This window comes from Habropoda laboriosa, unplaced genomic scaffold (genome assembly GCF_001263275.1).
Source record: "Habropoda laboriosa isolate 0110345459 unplaced genomic scaffold, ASM126327v1 scaffold67, whole genome shotgun sequence".
Taxonomy (NCBI): domain Eukaryota; kingdom Metazoa; phylum Arthropoda; class Insecta; order Hymenoptera; family Apidae; genus Habropoda; species Habropoda laboriosa.
This window is the reverse complement of record NW_017100242.1, coordinates 561,900-581,970: the sequence shown is the minus strand read 5'-3', so window position 1 is coordinate 581,970 and position 20,071 is coordinate 561,900. Positions and strand designations below refer to the sequence as shown.

The 20,071-nt window shown below is 44.0% G+C and overlaps 1 protein-coding gene across 1 annotated transcript in view; it reads left to right on the top strand.

Moving 5' to 3' along the window:
* LOC108571954 (regulating synaptic membrane exocytosis protein 2-like) overlaps positions 1-20,071 on the top strand; it is a 92,103-nt gene that overhangs the window by 40,918 nt on the left and 31,114 nt on the right. Inside the window, exons 6-13 of the mRNA XM_017934111.1 lie at positions 969-1,182; positions 2,003-2,192; positions 8,997-9,225; positions 9,698-9,928; positions 10,166-10,184; positions 14,075-14,371; positions 15,177-15,412; positions 16,111-16,318. Coding sequence (XP_017789600.1) covers positions 969-1,182; positions 2,003-2,192; positions 8,997-9,225; positions 9,698-9,928; positions 10,166-10,184; positions 14,075-14,371; positions 15,177-15,412; positions 16,111-16,318 — 1,624 coding nt within the window. The remainder of the gene's footprint in view (positions 1-968; positions 1,183-2,002; positions 2,193-8,996; positions 9,226-9,697; positions 9,929-10,165; positions 10,185-14,074; positions 14,372-15,176; positions 15,413-16,110; positions 16,319-20,071) is intronic.

The window sequence follows — 20,071 nt, the reverse complement described above, 5'->3', positions numbered from 1 at the left end:
ATGCTGCGTGTGCTACCGTGGAGGAATTAGTAGAAAGAAGAAGAAATTCTACCGTGTGTCCGTGAAATTCTAGCACCGTGAATATCGTGTATTCTCGCAAAATCTCGTCCAGAGCGTGCAGAATTCTCTCTCCGTTTGCGAAAGAAATAGAGAGAAGAAGAAAAAGGAGTGAATATCTCGAGCGTGGCTCTGTGGTCGCCTTCTCGACAAGTGGCATCGCTATTGTGCACGCACACACACGTACACACACATACAACACAGACACCCCTGCACACTAATCGTCTGGCTGACTTCCGGTCCGCTGGAGCACCGTTCCTCACACTATTCCCCCCTTAAGGGGCGAGCCTGCACCGCTGTCTTAGCCCGAAACACACAGAAAAGAGAAAAAAGAATGGTGGAAACGTTTAGCGCGGATCGATAGGGGTTTTTTCTTTTTTTTTTGCTCCGGATCGATAAAGGACGATGCGATAGGACGGACGGTTGTAGAATCTTTCGTACGAAAAAAAGGAACAACAGATTCACCAAGATTGTACGAAGCAAGGTTTCTCGAGGATCGTTATTCTCCGACGAAGACTATCGAGACAGGCTTTTAAGTATTAACGTTTCTATATTCTCAAGGAATCAAGATGACTCTATTTCGAACAGGCTAAAGGATCGGTATTTTCCTTTCGTTTCTGAGGAATCTGACGCAGATAAGTATCAATTAACGCAGGTAGAGGATGAGTATTTCTCTTATTGCGGAGGGTTTGCAACGGGTGTTGGAAATAAGAAAAGATCCGAGGATGATCCAGGTGTTTCTCTTTCTACGGGGGTTGTTAGGGGGATGAGAAAAGCGGAAAGGGGGTTGTCACGAAAATGGACGATAGAGAGAGGTAAAACGGTAGAGGGTTAAGGATGGTTTAGTATTGGTTAGGTAGATAGTGGAGAAAGAGAGGAGAGGAAACGAAACGTTTTTGGATCTACTGTAGGGAAGGGGTACTACCACCATACGCCCGGTCCAATGTCAATGTCCGACGGTGGACGTAGGTACAACGGACCCCACAACGGGCACCACAACATGGCCGCGATGACCATCGAATATAATGGTCATCATCCACCGCGAGAGCCGCGAAAAGAGGAGAGCACTCTCGTCAGACGGAGCTTCCGAAGGAGCGGCGACGAATGGCGCGCCGACAGTAGGAGGTGCGTGTCACTATTGGCGATCGTGCGTTCGTCTCTCTACTAGACTTTTCTCTTTTCTCGATCCACGTATTTTCTTTTTCCTTTCTTTTTTTTTTTCTTTCCTTTTCGTCTCATTTCTTTCGTCGGTTGTCCTGGGTTTGCTGGTCTCGATACGTGGATTCGTTCGAGATTTGTTTTTACGTGGTCCTTTTCTCGGCGGTCACACAAGAATGTTTGTAATTATTCTTTTTTTAATTTGAGCCTGTTCGTTTTTGGGTGAGGTACATTTTGTGAAGAGACTAGTTGGGAAAATGTATGGATACCGTGGGAGGGAAAGGGTTAAATATTTCTGTCAAGAGAATTGATCGAATTTTGGAGTGAAGTTCAAAGTGAATTGATACTAAAAAAGATGAACGAATGGTCTGATCTTGTGAAAAGTTAGAAGAATATTGCGACAAAGGAGAAGTTCAACAGAATAGTACGTAACAAAAATTTTGATCGGTACATACGGACAATACAATTTATATTTAATTTCCTACTCTCAAATTATACATTCTTGTGTGACAAACGCCAGTAAATTCTCCTACCATCCGAAACGGCCATTTCTGGCAAACTCGGGGCCGAAGATCGTCATTGGAGCGTAGAAATAGGACAGCTCTGTCGCGACGAGTTTTCGAAAGAAGCAAGAACGACATCGTTGACAGAACACGCAAAAAAAAAAAAAAAAAAGAAAACTCAGAACACGCGCCACCAAAAAAAGAATATCCAAAACACCAACGCAGACACATAGACACACAGTAGCAGGTCTCGTATCTCTGTGTATGTGGCGTGTCCATGGCAGGTTCACGGAGAGGAGGGGGAAAAAGACAGTGCGATTTGACGGTGGGACCAATGTCGGCGGCCCTCAGGAGGATTGGTCTTGGGAGGCCGATCGGCAGGGTAGCCAAGACAGCGCGACCAAAGACTCTGGAATAGACACCTCTAGCACGTTCACGAGCAGTGAGGACAGCAACAGGGGCGACTTGCCCAAGGTACGGGCCCGTTACTCGAATCACGTGTCACAACGACACACACATTTTTCCACGGGAATATTTGCTTTTCTCTCAAAAACAAAAAATTAAAAAATCAGAAACGGCACACAGGTTATATAAAAAGAAAAAAGAAACAAATCGTCAATTATAGATTAGAGATCTTTTCTCGAGCGAATCATGGCCAGGCTGTTTGGTCGCTACATTAGGAAAAGTGAAAAAAAAGATAGAAACGAAAGTAGCCAGTGGATGTTCGAGTAAAAGGGGTCTCTGTCGCGCGAGCGAAATGACACGCTTGTGAAAAGATTTTTTTTCTCCGCGATTCGCGGCTGCGATACAATGGCGCCGCTACGTTCGCGGGTCTCTGTCGTCCAAAGTGGAATACGGTTTTTCTTTCCATTCTTTCCACCGTACCCTTGCTTCTACATATTATTATAGCTTTTAGTGGAGAGAGACACATAGAACGAGGATTACATTGTCCGTGGTCTGTTTTTAGTGCCTGATATCTGATTGGTTCATGTAACTATAGCCTAGTAGTTTTTTTGTTAGCAACGTTAACCCTTTCGTTCAAACAATTGTAGAAATGTGCATAATATTCGTACGAAGCTTTGTTCGTAGCAAACGTGAAATTGAATCGAAGAATGCTCAACGAAAGGGTTAACCGCTTGACGATCGTCGAAATGCGAGCCGAAGTTTCAGGGAGGGAAAAGATGAACCCGTTTCGTCCATTCGCGGTTTCACTTCAAATCTTTCATCTCTCTCTCTCTCTCTCTCTCTCTCTCTCTCTGTACTACATGTATGTGTGTTTTATTTCCTTCTCTGTTACTTTCTCTCTTTCTTTTTTTCTCAGTCACTCCTTTCAACATTGTGAAACTTCGTGTGACGAAGAAACCTCTTTTGCTCGATTCACCCCCAAACTTCGAGCTTGTGAAGGCTTTCGTGCTTGTTGGAATAATTTCGCGTCACCAGTTCTCTATATATGTATATGTATACATATATACATATATAGTTTATACGAAAATCTGGTTGTTGTTACTGCGTGCAAGTCCTTCGGACCTCCCTTGTCTCGAGGCGTCTCAATGAAACATCAACGAGAGAGAACGCGTTAACGAAACGGGAGTGTGCATTTAACAAACGTTCCCGACAAAAACACATAGTTGATCGCACCTGATCGCATGAGTCTTGGACTGATAACTCACCATTCAACGAAGCTCTTGGGCCTCGTCCCCTTTAAGAAAAAAAAAAAGAAACGAAAACAAACCTCCTCCCTCCCCCAAGTGATTCTAGCTAATAAACTTTAGATTAGGATGCTTTCTCCGCGAGCCTCATTATCTCTCTCTCTCTCTCTCTATCTCTCTATCTCTCTCTCTATCTCACATCGTCTCATCTGTATTTAAAAAAAGAATTAACCCATACAATTATATATATATATTACATTCTTCTGTTCGAATTGTAAATGATACGACTACAGTTCGAATTTTTTTTTCGAAACGACGAGAAAGAAAAAGAAGATTCATTCCTCCTCTCTCATCAAATCGTTCATCAACGGCATCGATCTCATTCGATATTCTCTCTCCTGGTTTTATCGATCGATTCGCAGATTCCACGACACTCTATATAGCTTGAGGAGATATACGTTTTGCTAAACATCGCGATATACATACACCACCGGACTCTCATCCCCAAAAGCCTCACATCGCCACTGTTCATTCACCACACGATTACATCCCCGCACGGGCCACGATATATCGTTTCGCGTTATTAAAACGGCCAGAGAAAAGGGGTTGGAGGCGAGAGGGTTGCGTTTAATCAAGTTTTCACGGAACAGACTTGGTTGGGCGAAGTTTGCAATTGGGAATGTCGGTGTTAATGGAAAATACGGTTTTTGGATGTTTCGCAGTTTGCACCCTCCCGCCCCTCTTTTCGTCGACGATTCTTTCGTTTGGCCGCGGTTAGAGCGCAAAAGTGCAACAATGTATAGATTGATTTGGTGCTTCGATTTTCGTGATCTTTCACCGAGAGGATGGGATTATGATTCTTTGTTTCACAATTTTTCAATTTTTCTGTTTCTTCGTATTTTCTGATGCAGGTAAAATGTGATAAGAGAAAATGTTATTGGGAATAATTCCTAATAAAAATTGTCGATAATTCCTAAAACGATCAAATTCGAGGGAAATCGTTGAAAAATTTAGAACACTGTTAGATTAACTATATTTCCCAAAGAAATCAAATTCGAAGAAAATTTAAAACACTATAAATTACCAAATCAATTACGAGGTGGATTACAGTGATCGAATAATCGATAATTCCGAAAGAAACAAAAAATTGAAGGAAAAGTCCCAGCCTATCGATTGGAGATCAAACGAAGCAATTGTTATTTAAAAGAACGTCGACACGGTCGAGGGAAACGAGAGTGATCGCGTGAAAATCCAGCAAACAGGGACCACCATCATAGTTCGTCATTGTCGTTTCCGGGCGAGCTTGGTTTTGCAGCATTCGGGCCGCTGCTTTTTCCGATAGCCTCCTTGCCGGGCGTATTTGTCAATTTGCTGGCGTCGGGACGGCCGATGGCCGACCACGGTCCGATTATCCGTTATTGTTATTACACGACCCCGTAAATCGGCTTCGAATTTCGATCCGCGCCGGCCATTCTTTCGAATACTTCCTCTCTACGTCTACGGATGTCTTCTGTTCGAGGTTGTTCGAACGGAACCGACCGTGGAGGCGTCGCGACGCCCCGATTAATCGTTCGTTCCCGTGTCAAATTCTCGAGAATTAAAGACGATCCAGGATTTGAATCTTTTCGTAGGGACACCTTACGAATTTCCCCGCGAATTTCAGGTTGAAGTAAAAATTTGGAAGAAGAGGGAAAGACCGACGCATAATTTGATGCGAGAGAAATATCGCGGATAAAATTAGAGCATCGAAATCAGATTCTACGAAATAGGAGAAATATCTCCTCGGTCTACGAATCGCCACTTTGCTTCAATTAATTAAAAGAGGAAAGATTAAACGAGTGGATATTTGGGCAAAAATTGAGAGAAGAAATTAGAGCTCCACTCTCAGCGGGGATCTCCTCGGCGAAAGAAGGGAGAGGCTTTTATTGATTTGGGAATGTAAATGTACAGGGTGTTTCAAAGTTGGTCGGTTAAAACGGGCGAGAATTACAAGCGCTGAAAGCGCGATAAAAACGCGATTTCGGTGCTCGCCGCGAGGTCGAGGTGATTCTTTAAAAATTCCCGGTGCCGCAACGAGGCGAACGCGGGGCGAATTGCGGGTGAAACGCGGTGTGACCGAGTTCCCGAGGCCCGTTTTTCGTCCAACTGCTAAAATATATCTTTCGATCGTTCTCCTTTAGTTTCTACAATTACCCCACCTTTTTCTCTCGCGTCGTCTTCATCTCGTTGCCGATCATTCCTACCAGCTATTCCCCCGTGGTTCTATCTGAAACTGGAACGAACGATCAAGGGAGAACGTAGAGACGCGGTAGATCCGTCGAAATCGTTGTCCATTTTACTTTTCGCGGTCATCACGAGATCACATCGGGTTCGATGAAATCGAGGAGGAGAAGAGGTACACAAGGCCGTGCTCCAATTATGCCAGGCAAATAAGCAAGATTAAATTCGAGCCGGGTAAACGGACGGCAATCGAGCAATTTATCCGGTTGTAGGTCGTCTTGTTGCGTTATTTCAACCTAGAATCAAGATCGACCCCCTCTTTCTTCTTCCGGGATCGGTTGAACGGGCGATTCTTCTCTCCCCTCTCTCCCGCCGTTGCCGCGAAAAAATCACTGTCGACCAGAGAGATAAGCGGATAAGGCCGCTGGAAATTGCCTCGCGATCGGGAATAACGATCGCAGGAAATTAAATCGACCATTCTTTCGCTCCTGTACACGCGTTTCATTGTTGGACAAGACGTTGTTCCGTTTTCGGTGACGTTGATGTAACGAGATGATCAGTTTTGCCGCGTCGGATGTTTCATTACGGTGTAAAACAGGTTCCACCGATTGATTATTATACATTTTCCAGTTTGCAAGATTTTTTCGGCAAAGTTTTACCTATCAGTTTATAGACTAAAGAATTAGATTTGTGATTTATACGTTCACCAACACTGGAATATTAGTATTAATTTTATAGAACATAAATAACATTTGTATCCTTTTTTATTAATTTTGTTAAGCTTAAAATTTTGAAAATTGTCCATTTTAAGATAAAAATAAATTTCTTAAATCCAACGATATTTTCCAAGTAAAAATATAAAAAAATTGATCTCCCTTGAAACTCGCCATATTAGTATTCCAGGGTTAAAACCGTTCTTCCAAAGCGAAGCGTTTAATGATAATTCAAGAAAAGCCTGTACATCGTATAATCATCGGCATTTCCATTGAACATTTTTCAACTCGCTCATTATTCCTCATTATTTGGTTGGAAACGATGCTTGGACAAATCGAGATTCGCTCGTAACGTGACGACCGCCAATCCACGGAGGGCTGGACGATTTCACGAGCCGGTACCGATCCGAAACGTCCAATTAAAAGGGCCGAAAGGATGCCAGGCTGTCGAGAGAGGCGTACCTGTTTCATAATTAATCGAATTGGAGCACGGCCAAAGGATATCCGAAGCGACGGCGAGTCTCGACGACCTCGTTAGCTCTCGTCGATCGGTTTCGCGGTGTCTTTTGATAAATCCGCGACTTCGAGCGTCCCGGAAACCGAAAACGGATGTAATTGGCTGCGCTCGTCGACTCTTCACAAACAGGAACCAGTTTCTAAGCCACCCACCTTAACCTCTAATCTTCGTGTGTCTTGAAATAAAAGAATAAAGCTCGCGAGCAAAAGAAAGAATTGCAAAACTCGCGCGTTTCACTTGATAACGGAGAACGCGAACGCGTTTCGAGCAAGCACTTCCGGTTTTTTCTTTTAACGAGCGTGTACTCTCCCCGCTGTGGAACTTTCGAACCGCAGAAGTTTAACTTGCCCGGTGGAATTATTTAATTACAACTATTTTCCGTGGTCGAGCGAAAAGAAAAGCTCGGTTCTTTCGGATTCTTTAATTGGGCCAAGGAGGAGGAAGATGGGAAGAATGAAAGATAAACGTGACACGGTTCGAGCAGCCAATTATATCGAGGTTAGGCAAAGTGTCTCGATAGATTAAGACTCTCTCCTGTAAAGACGCGATTAAAACCGAGCATATTTTATCGAATAATATCGCCCCCTATTGTGTATCTCTGTGCGGAGATACTTGATACATCTGCGAAATCAATGTGCCACGACTCACTCGGATCGACACGATCAACTGGAAACCGGAAGGAGGCGACCCCTCTCCCTAAAGTAGATCCACCAAATGATGAATCGAGTCGCTCTTCGAAAGAGAAACTCTCACTTCCACGGTGTTGTTACTTTTTTTCTTTTTTTTTCCTTTTTTTTTTTTAACAATCACGTCGTTGTTTGCATGCCTGGATATATATATATACCTTGAGGACCTCGAACATCGGACGTTCGAAGGGACAATTGATTGTCGCTTTTCTGCTCGTTCTTACGTATACCGGGTGTTTTCTTTTAAACTAGCGGCAACCTGACAAAGGGTGAATCTACGTGAAAGAATGAATGGAAAATGTGGAGTAATATTTTTTCGTACGAAGATCTATTTCTGATTGTATATCAGTGCAAACTATCATTTATAGAAAAATGAAGAATGAAATAAAAGTAAGTAAAGCAAAAACTAGGGAACAGCTCAAAGAGAAAATTGTTCTTCCATTTAAACCTTTGAAACCATAAAATACTCTAAGGAACATTCGCAGAACTCCAGTTGCACGACTTATCCAGAAACGAAGCTTCGTCTGAACATTCACGCAGATTCACCCCTTTTCAGATCGTACCGCTAACTCAGAAACACCTTGTATACACATGTATATATATACGCAACAGTTGGAGACGCATGTGGCAAAGCATGAACCTAGTGACTGTTTCATACTGTTTTAGAATTGTACACGATCATTAGATGTACGGTGTAGCGTGTAGCTTCCTCCTTATTGTCAAGCTTGATCGTTTAAGCATTCCTACTTCCACCCTTCATTTGGACACGTAGACTCACGTCACTCTGTAGACACGATCTATACTTATAGAGGATGCCTGAACCGATATTTCGATCAGAGTTACGTTCCAATTCGTAGATTCATAACCCTTTCGTTACGAACGACACTTAGCGCAGTAACGCTTCTCTCCCTTCACATATCGAATAATCGAACGTAATATACAGGGTGCTTAACTTACAACGAACGTCGAAATTATTTCCGCTCCTCGGTAGTAGCGAAAGGGTTAACGTCGTCAGTCCCGCAGAAATTCTCGTTCGAGTATCCTCTACACGCGCGCATCGCATCGCCAGGAAGGCTACCATTCTCTTCAGCTTCTCTTTCATCGGAATCTCCTGCGACAGAAATATCCTGCGACCGCATGATTAACGAAACCATCGTATAAATCCAGTAAAATCCAACGGCCGCAGGATATTCTTCCAGGAAGCTCAGCTTGAAACCATCAAAAGTCACGAGTCCGTTTCACGAATTACTTTCTCATAGAGATCTATTCCCTTTTACGCGAGGAACTTGGAAATCGATCGGAAAATTTCTGTCTGTCGAACGTTCAATTTAAACGATCCTCGCGTATGCAATCCGATTTCCAAAATTCTTCACGTAACACACGAAGTCTTTTTCCGCCGCCTTTCATCTCACAAAAAAAGCGAACCGCGAAAACGATAAGCGTATCACGATGAAAGGAAACAAACCAAAAAACCCGTTCTCCGCGCTTCGTAGCATCCGATACCCTGGCAAGAGAGCAGAGACGGCCAGAAGATCATTGGCCGCATGGTGTTGCAAAAGCAACTTATCCCTGAGCCAGGAGTACCAGGCTCCGACAGCAGTAGTAGGATACTCGGGCTGAAGGTGGTCGGTGGTCTGATGATGGAGGACGGCCTTAAGCGCGCCTTCATCCAAAAAGTCAAGAGCGGTAGCACGGCTGACATCGAAGGTCAACTGAGACCCGGTAAGGACGAGAAACCATCCGTTTCTATGGTGGCAGCTGAATATATCAGCTGCTCAAGGTCATCTCACCTCCGTCGCTTTTCTCGGTTCCATCTTTATCGTTCGATGGTTAAGGAATTTCAACGTTCCACCTTTAAGCTACACCTGCTATACTCTCACAAAATATACGACGAAAGTCAGATAAGATAAACATTTCTACGAACTGTTTTTATCATTTATGCGTGCTGAATCCACCACTGAAACTATGTCCAGATACTACAGCACACCCTGTACATACAGGTCTCCTTCGGTAGGGTGAGAAAAAGCGACAGAGGGGGAATGACCTTGACTGACCAATATATTCGGTTGCTACTATAGTCCCACTTTCGGTCGCCGCATCTCTCAGCTTCGCCCTGCGAAACTATCGCAAATAAATCCCTCCACGTTTTTGGAGGCGATCCAATAGGAACCGACAGAACATTGGACGATTTCAGGTGACGAGGTGATCATGTGGAATGGCAGGTGCCTGCAGGGCAAGAACAGTCGCGAAGTTTCCGCCCTGATCGCCGAGTCGAGGCAGGACCATCAAGTGGAGTTGGTCGTCTCGAGGAATTTGTCGTCGATGACGGAACCAATGATGTTACCTACGTCCGCGACGTCTATGCCGCCGAGGAAGTTCGTCGTGCAGAGCCAATGGAAGCAGAAACACGCGAAGACGATATCTGGTCCTCAGCAACCGCATCCAAAAGGTGACTATTCGCTTCGTTGCTTCGTCTCGTTCCTCCCCATGTCCTTCTTTTTCTTTCTCTCTCTCTCTCTCTTCTATTTACATCTCTACTATTGTTACTACTACTATTTTACGTTCTCTCTCTCTCTCTGTCTCTCTCTCTCTTTCTATCTATCTACCTCCATTCTCCCGTTTATATTGTACCACTACTTTGCGTTGGTTACACACGCTACAGGATCTGTTCTCAGGACCCAGTTCTCTCTTCTTCTTCTTCTTCTTTGCTTCTTCACTGTCTCCCTTCTTGCCCGGCCCGAGTACATGCTACATGTACCTTGTACTTTCTCGTAGAGTATTACTTCTGATAACACACACGCTCGCGAGGCAGCTGACGGACATGATATACATGACGACGTAGTTCGAGCCGTCCCGCGCGCGTTTTTTAGACGACAAAGGTAGACAGAAGGTAGACAGCCGGTAGCTCAGACAGCTACTCGGTCCCGGTAGAGATCACACTTAGGATGTGCTATGGGAGTTTTGCTGTGAACGAGTAGTGGTTTGAGATTCATTCAAGGAAACGCGTGTGTTCGTTTTTTCAAAACGAGTACGCGTTTCCTTTGTAATTTCTCCAGGATGATTGCTGAACGATGGAAAGAAGAAGTTTTTATCGCAGATACGTATACTACTCGTGGCGGGGAATTTTTGAAGACAGTAGAAAGAGAACGATCGAAAATTTTCTGCCAAGGGTGGTACGATTCGAAGGATTCGAAGAATCGATGGATGTAAGTGGAATAGATCGTTCAGCAAGCCAGCCTCAAGTAGTAGAAAGTAGAATAGAGAGTTCTAGAGCTAATTTAGAGAGATACAATTTGCTAATGTCAGGGAAATTTGAAGAGAATTTGCAAAATCGATACGTCCCCATTTCTATGCTATATCGTAGTAGATATAAGTACAGTTAAGAGCACTGATATCGACGCTATATGATTTTTCGTATTCCAGGTCTTAAGAAATGTATTCTATGGGGTAGGCCTGAAATTTCTTAAATTTCTCGATCCTTAAATAATATCGGTGTATTTATGGTCTTTTTTATCACTTGTCCTCTTTTCAATCTTTCCTCCACCCCCTGTCTTTTTCTTCTATTTTTTTTTTCTTTTCCCTTAAACAATCTCGAAAGATTTACGAGAAATGGTAAACTATATATACACGTATAATTTGCCATTTTCTCGAGTAAATGGAACAAAGGAGCAACGATTAGTCAAGTATCGAGTGATCGATGCTTAGACGAGAGAACCATTATTACGATTGTTACTCCGCTTTGTGTATACCGTATATATCGATGTTAACGTAGAACAGTAGTAGACAGTAGTGCCAATGCACCCCCTGCTAAAACACCGCCGTTTCTTTTTTACGATACATAGTATTTATGGGAGCAACAACTTGAAAAAAGTGTCAATCATTCTTTTGTCTGTGTCTTCCCCCCAAACCTGATTTCATCACGAAGGACCATGCACTCGAAATCCTTCTGTGTATGTAATGCGACCCATTATTCTGCGACCACCCTTTATGTAGACTCTTCGAAAGCTGCACCATTATAATTAATACGGATTACGAGGAGGAAAAAAACAGAAACTGTAGGCGTCACACGTTTCCTCGATCAATTTTCGAGCGAATTAAAAGTGAACGAAGGAGGAAAAGTATGCGTTTTAATGTCATCTCGCTGTCTCTCTGTACTCTGTGTGTAACGGAAACAGAGACGAGGAAATTTTTTTTTTTTTTCGTTACTAATAACCATTATCTGCGACGAGAATTTTTCTCGGTTACAGGTAATTATTATCGACGGCGAAAGTATTTTTCGTTGCCGATAACCTACGTCGATTATGAAAATTTCTTTTCGTTTCTGATAACTAATATCGGTGACGAAAAAATTACTAAATAACAATAAAAAGGAAACGTACATATTTTTGACTTTACACGAGTAACTAAACAAATCTTTTCGTCGCTGATATTGCTTATCAATAACAAAAAAAATTTCACGATCGGTATAAGCTATCAGAAATGAAAAAAAAAATTGATTTTTGCCATCGATAACAGTTATCGGTAATGAATAAAAAAAAATTTAAACGTTCGTACTGTTTATTCGTAATGAAAAACATGTAAGTGGAGAAAATAATTGTTATACTATAACTTGTTTGTATTAAGGTTTATAACAGTTATGGTCTCTGGTAGAGAGAGAAAAAAGGAAATTTGTTGGAAATTAATCGTTGTGTGAAGCAGCTGTCTGATTTTGAGACTAGACACGTCCAGAAGGACCCGAAACCGAGGAGAAACGTTCAACATTCTCTGGTCAGTGTGTACATGCACACCTCCACCTGCCATCGCGGGGCTGCATCGTCGAAACGCGTCCGCGAAAACTTTTAGTGCATCCAACCTGCACTCGATGCATCTACAGGGACGCGTTATTTTCACTATGACCAGCACGAGAGTATACCCTGCACGTGAATTACGATATCTCCCGAGGATATGGATGTATCTGGCCCCGCAAATTGCATTACACACCCTGCTGGTGGAGAGGGAAGTTACGGGTTTTCGGCGAATCTTACAGCGATTCGACACTCACACCAGTGTAGAAAACACGTAGAAAAGCTCACCCTGGAGAACTTGTAAATTCTCGTGGAAACAAATTTACGAGCATCCCGGTTCACGTCGAATCGCTGTTATTTAAGAGTACAGCTAACCCTCGATTTACATCGGTAATTGCCTTCGCGTGCATAATCAACGAAAAATAAATCTTCCAATCTAATTTTCTGCATTCCAAAATTTTCACTGTCGAAGTGAAACACAGAGTGAAAGATTTTCACTGTCGAAGTGAAAAACAGAGTGGAAAATTTTCACTGCCGAAGTGAAAAACGAAGTGAAAAATTTTCACTGTCAAAGTGAAAAACGGTGAAAAATTTTCACCGTCGAAGCGAAAAACAGGATAATCAGTACCCTATGCATAATGAGTAAAAAGTAAAGTTTCGAGTGTCACAAATTTTGTAAATTTTCTTAATTTCGGAAAATTCTCACGAAGAACGTCGATAGGGAGAATCGCGTTGATTTGCAAAAGAGAGGGATGAGGGGAAAAAATTGGGAGGTTTCTCTGTGACAGAGAGAACGTGCGATTCGAGGGTTAGGCGTATAATCCGGCAGGTTTTCCGTGGCCGCGGGCCGTTTCCGTGGCAACAATTTATCGAGGATCTCCCCGGTGTAAATTCCACGAATTTTCTTGCACTGTCGCCCGGCTCGAACGTCACTCAATATTCCCCGGCTAACGCCGCCACACAGTGTTCCAAGATTCGGTGTCCTACTAAGGGATCGTCGAACCCCACGTCCTCGTTTTCGACGTTTTACGACACGGATGTTGTGTACGCCTTTTGTGTGCCGCGCGATACGAGACACCCAGTGCCAGCATACACACGATACGCGTCTCTATGTGTAATTATGTACGGGGTGTTCACATCTAAACGATCCGCACGATTTTTCACAGGACGATGAAAAATATTGTTTTCTCAAAAGTGAAGTTAAGGTCAACTCGAGTCTTTTAAACGAAACAATATCATTTTTTAAGGTGAATAGAATCAGCGTGACACTTTTAAATCTACTGTTAATTATTTTTATCGCATTTTTGCGAAGGACTGAAAAATCTTACGAATTGTGGAACGATCAATAATATTTTCAATCCACTTCGATAATATTTATATTACATTACAATATAGTACAAAATAATATTAATATTGCATTTTGTATTAAAATATTATTGTCAATATCTCCACCACTTACCAATATTAAAACTGAAATTTCAAAATATCTAGACGTTCAATTTTCAATTTCAACATCGAGCACACATGATCAATAATATTCTCAACAATTTTCCGGTATTAACGATATCATTGATCATGTACAGTCCCCTTCACAGTGAACACCCTGTATACCCAGAAACACAAAACTGCCCATACACATCCACGACACTTTATTTCTATTTTTTTATTCTCTCTCTCTCTCTTTCTCTCTCTCTCTGTCTCTATGAACACCAAGTGTTGTATATGAAACAAATTTTTGGTAACCGTTACTCAGCACCTGCCAGGTTCACCAAAGAGAAGATCTAAAGTCTAGCCTTTGCACTTGAACGATCACTTGCAGAGTTATACGACGCGAGGCGCGAGAAACCTTCGGTTTTAGTGACCGCGCCAGGCTCGCCAGATCTGCCCGGTCAGGGAACAGGCAGACACATGCAGCACCTATCCTGTAACGCGAACGTCGGAGGTAATCTCCAGGTGAAGCTGAGCTTCGATCCTGTGGCGCTCAAGCTGATCGTCACGTTGATCTGCGCGGCTGGGCTCACGCCCAGGAGCAACGGCCAACCCAGAAATCCCTACGCCAAGATCTTCCTGCTTCCGGACAGGAGGTGAGTGAGCTCGTCTGGCCCAGAAACCGTACACGCTTTGCTTTCTTTTTACTTCTCTTTTTCTCCAGTGATTCGAAATTATTCACCGAGAGCAAGTGTTTTTATTTTGGTGAAAATCTGCTCCTGAGGAGATTCTGGTTCTTGTATCTACAAGAATTAACGACTCTGTCGCGATCAGTTCAGAACTGAATTAAGCGTTTTCAACGTATTAATTATTGTCCACCGTAACGTCTTAATGGAACATTTTTAAACGCAGTTTAGCATGAAGCGTGTTCATCAATTTGGCTCAGATCCTTCGAGGCACTTTGCATACTCAAGCCAGAATCTCCAAAGTAGCATGACTCATCATACTCTGAAACGCTGTCCAAAATCAATTATCATTCGGTGCATAGCTTTTATGGGCCACGAGCGTGCGTTCCAAAATCGCGAGCAAGTATCCTGGCACTTCCTCGATGCGAAAAGACCCGAGTATATGTATCGCGCAACAGAGAAACCGCGACTGCTACAACAACGTAACGCGTTTATGCGCATATCGTGGCGACGATGTCGAAGCGAAAACTGTCCTCCCCCTAAGATGAATCATTTCCCAAGGAAACGTGTATTCGCGAGCCAAGAAGATAGCCATTCTCGCAGTTTGGCCTGCTTCCCTTTGGCCGAACGTTCCTATTTTTCTCCAACCGGTCTAGAAAAGCCATGGTCGTCGTCTTGAACGCTCGACATCGATCGCTACGGGTATCGGCCCCAATTTACGCGTCGAATGGCATCGTATCGAAGCGTAACCTTGCCGCTGATCGGTTGTGTGCAGCGAGAAGTCGAAGAGGCGTACGAAAACTCTGGCGAACACCAACGATCCAATGTGGAATCAGACATTCGTCTACGACGGGAACGAGCCAGAATTGGGTAAACGAGCGTTGGAGATCACCGTTTGGGACTACAGGAAGTACGACACGAACGATTTCCTCGGCGAAGCTGTTCTGGAGTTAGCGACAGTACATCTAGACGAAGAACCGGAGTGGCATCCGTTGACTGGACACGGGGAACGTCATCATCACAGCATTGGGTATGTGAGAAAGCTGAGCTCGGTAGACTAGGATGTTTCTCCACTTCTTTCATGCCTCTGAGATGAGACGCAATCGCTACCAAAACGCATTCGTTCGCTTGTTGCAATGAGAGACCTAGGAGAGATTTTCTTAGAGATTGGTGACTGACGAATACTCTGCGCTTCCTTAGTCGCTGAGAATGCCTTTAAATGAATCGAGTAACCAGCCGAGTCTTCTAGAGCTTCGTATGAGAAGGGCTAGAGTTCCCAAGTAGGCGTGCAGCCATTATTGTCGGTGTATCTAGGCTCAGGGAGAAGGAATCCGTCGACGGTCACATTTAGCATCTCTCTTATTTTTCTCTCTTTAGTTTATATACGTATTACGTACATGTACATACATAGATGGTACCACTCATAATCGTAATGGCGTGTCTGTGTTACCTTTTTTGTTTCTAAACGCGTAGACGAACGATAAAGAAAAGAAAGAAAAAAAATAAGAAACGGGAAAGAACGATAAGATAATTCAGCGGAATGATAAATACTAAGGATACTCATCATATATACGATATATATATATATATATATATGGTACGTGATTCGTTGATTCGTTTCACTGCGGCTTCGTTCAGCTGATTCTTTGAATCCGTTCGGCTGGATTCTTTTTCACCTAAGGCGCTAGCGAGCAAGAGCGTAGCGTGAGATCTAAATTTCGCGTTGCACAGATACTATCAGGAGCCCGATGACATGGCGATAATACCGGTGGACTGCCATCTCAGTCCACCGTCGACGACGTCGCGGCAGAGCGACTCTGACCCTTCCGAATGCGATATCATGGACTGCGACGTCTCCAGGGAGGAAAGGAGAACAGCTGACGGTGCCAGTATAAGCAGTATCGGCAGTTCCTCCAGGTAAGAGCATCCTTCGAAAATCTCTCTACGCCGCGCTCCCTACGAGACTCTTTATCTCTCTCTCTCTCTCTATTTCTCTCTCTTACTCTCTCTTACTCTTTATCTCTATCTCTCTATCTCTCCTACTAAACCAACCAAACAACTAACTAACCTAACCGAACCAATCAACCAAGAAAAAGAACCCCCCTTGAAACGATGATACGATATATACATATATAAAAGTCGGGGGTGTGAGAGAAGAGGCCGTGCTATTTTCACGGCCAACGCGGCGCAAATATCGTCCATCGAGCATCGAGAGACACGACCCTAGAGAGACAGACACCCGGGCCACATCGTCTTCGTCGTCGTCGTCTTCGTGGGAGAGAACATCGCGTACACGCACACCGCACGTTTACGATATAGTAAGGCGCTGACTATTAGACGTTACGTACTACTTACACACGCTATGCAGGCAGGAAGTTTGAGACCGCCTCCTTTGTGTTTTAGTTTTTCTTTCGTTTTCTTTTTTCTTTTCTTTGGTTTAGTTTGATGAACAGATGCGATTAGTTGTGCAGTTGCGCGTAGGTTATGGTTTTGTATGTTTCTTTCTTATAATTTCTCCTTTTTTTCTTTCTCTCTTGGTTACTTTGCATGTAGAGTAATGTGCGCTTTAGAGAAAGTGGTCTGTAGCTTCGTTTGGTTCGTCAGTCGAGTAATTTGGATTCTTCGAGTGGAAGTTGGAATTAATGGTTTTTATCTTCAGTGGGGGGAAAGGAATGAGACCTCTGGATACAACTAATCCTCGATTCACAGGTGTAAGTTAGAATTGTATCGAAGAATTCAGTTTTAAGAATTGCAGAGTCGTGGTTGATCGACGTGTAGAAAGATCAGTTCATCCCTTTTACGAAGAACAGTATATCCTCCAAGACTTATCTTATTATTCTCAAGCAAAAATCAGTTTCTCTTTCTAATTCTTCCAGCTATATAATTTTGATCATGTAACCGCGTTATCAGGCTTAACCCTTTCGCAATCTAATAAACTCGCGAAGAATATAGGTGAAACGACCTCAGAAGAATATCTTTCCTACCTTTCTCATTGCTGAAATTACTTAAATTTTCAAGGAATTTTTCAAATTTCACCAATTGCCTCACGCGTGACGTAACCCAAAATATAAAGCGGTTCAAATTCTCAGACAGCAGACCCAGAGGGTTAAAGTGAAAGATAGCAGCGTCTAATCTACCGATCTTCGTTAACTTCGAGGGTTAGTTGTACCCCGTGAGAGAAACATCGGCAAGAACAGTCGACGGGGTGGTTTCAAACTATCGTGCACGATAGCGTCGCGCGCTCAAGAGGACGCCGCGAGAATTAGACGCGCGCGAATCGATCGGCACGGACCGAAGAATTTGTCGAGGAGCAAGAGTAGCTGTGTCGTGCAAGGTTCCACGCGGCTCGAACCTGTGTGTGCACTTCGTCAGGAATTAATGGTACTTAACGGGAGCGGCGCGAGGGTGTCCTTGGCCAGTAGGAATCGCGTTACTAATCTGCCGAGCGTTGCCGTTCCAGGCTTAAGGTCCCGTTTACAAGTCTCGTAACCGACGCCGTAACTGTCGTCGTAATGGTTATTCCCCCGGTGGCGTGCGACGTGGTCTTAATCGTCAATAACACCACCCGGCCACGCTGCTCGAGATTAGCCACCTCTTTCCTGTATTGTCGCTCTACTTCCGGGCCCACTCGGCGGTCCATCCTCGAGTGTGTCAGAGGAGTCGTCGTCGTTTCGTCTTGCGAAACTTCTCACAAGTTGCAGAAAAATAAGATCTTCGAAGAATTGGATTTCAGGGTCAACTGCGACCCTCGTCAGGTTGTTGCAGATGAAATGATCGTTTCAATACACCTTGATCAAGTCTTCGAGAACGTTTCCTACTTCGGTTTCGTTTTAAAATTTTTGTACGTCACTTGATAGTGAAACAGTTGACGAACCACCGATAGTTTTGCTCTTGCAACATGCAGCATATGCAACAACCTAACAGCAGGTTGCAGGACTCGTTCGAGATCCTCAGACGTATCTCAGAACCCCGGAGGCTACGAGAAATTCTCAATTTCAAAGGGAACTTAACCACGAACTTGACAAAATTCCTCGCAACAGAAATCTTCTTAGCCTTCGTCAACCATAGTCACACGCGTTCAGAGGTGTGAATCCTCTCGATGCAAAAGACATCTCTTCCCAGTCATCCCAACCCAACTCTTTCTTCTTCTTCAATTCGATCCGGTGAATCTATCACCGAACGAAAGAAAGAAAGGGTTACACACCGGCGTATTTCCTCGCGGAAGGCGGCGTCGCCGTGACGTAAAAGCCGTCGACCACAGCCACGCTCGACAACGAAAAGAGACAGACAATACCGACAGGCGCCACGGTAGGGGGATAGGGTGCGAATAAGGGTGTGTAGCGGGAGGGAAGAGGCGGTGGAAAGAGAAAGAGAAGGAAGGAAAGAGAGAAAGGGATAGAGGAGGCCGAGAGCCAAGTTATAAAACTGGGCAACAAGCCAATTGACATGCCAGTTGGCCTGCAACCACCGCTGGCTGCGGAAGCCAGCCCCCGGAGCCCGTATCCATATTAATATTCCAACGATGACGTCCGATCGTTATTTGTGAGTGCAAAGTGCTTTCCTCTTTCGTGGATCATCTATTTTCTTTGAAAAGAGAGAGAAAAAAAAAAGGAAGGAAGGAAGGAAGAAACGGTTGCACCGAGTGAATACCGAGGGCTAAATAGTAGAAGTGGTACACGCTGGTTTGAAGCCGAAGGGGTGGTGTTTGGTGAGGGAAAAAAACAAAAGGGAGACGCGAATCGAAGCCCACGGACGATGGTAACCCGCGTCGAACGTGTCTAAACAAGAATCCACTTTGAACGCGACGCTTAATAAACTTTTTTACCCTTTGTACCGGCTCTACCGCCGTAGCCGCAATTCGTGCAATTTCCTCGATCCTGCTGGCGATTTCACGGAAGCGTGACGGGTTAATCGACTGCCCCTTTTAACCTCGTGACTTCGTTCCGATTCGCGAAAAGAAGGGGGGGCAAAAAAAAAAAGAAAAAGAAGAAGAGAGAGTATGTGATTTAAAGCGTCAGACAGAAAGAGTATCCAAGTGTCTAGCTAGTTGAAACAAAATTAGCGTTACTTGTTATCCTCGGCAATACAGTGATAAAAACGAATAAGGTGTTTTGTGTGGTAACTGGTGATCAAAGAGGAAAATAAGAAAGTGTTGGTAGCGTATTGATAAATGTTGGTGGAGTTCTTGGATTACCAGATCGCGGGGCTCTAATTCGAAGGACGTTGAGTAAAGAAGTGTTAGAAGATAGAGAGGGATCCACGAGGTTACCACTCGTCCGTGGGATGGAAATGGGGATATATCGTCGTCTCGAGCCGCCGCTTTGTCTCGTGTCTCCCCCGTTTCCACCTCTAATTGCACCGAACCTTTTTCGCTAAATTTATTCCTCGAACGACGCTACTCCGGATGCTACTCGAGAGGATAGGAGAGATCTCAGCGGAGAAGTAACGCGAAGCAACCCCCGAACCCGGGCCGCCTCGCCTCGCCTCGCCGCGCCGCGCCGGCAAAACTCTGTTCTCGCTCGCTTTCGTTTGTAATCAATCGCCTTATCCGCCGACCCTCTTCCATCTGGAGGGTGCTCGAATAATAATATCCCGAAAAAGTTGGCAGGCGCTCGTTGAAAATTGCACGACACAGCCTCGAAAATCCTGCTGCTGCTACCGCTGTGGCTG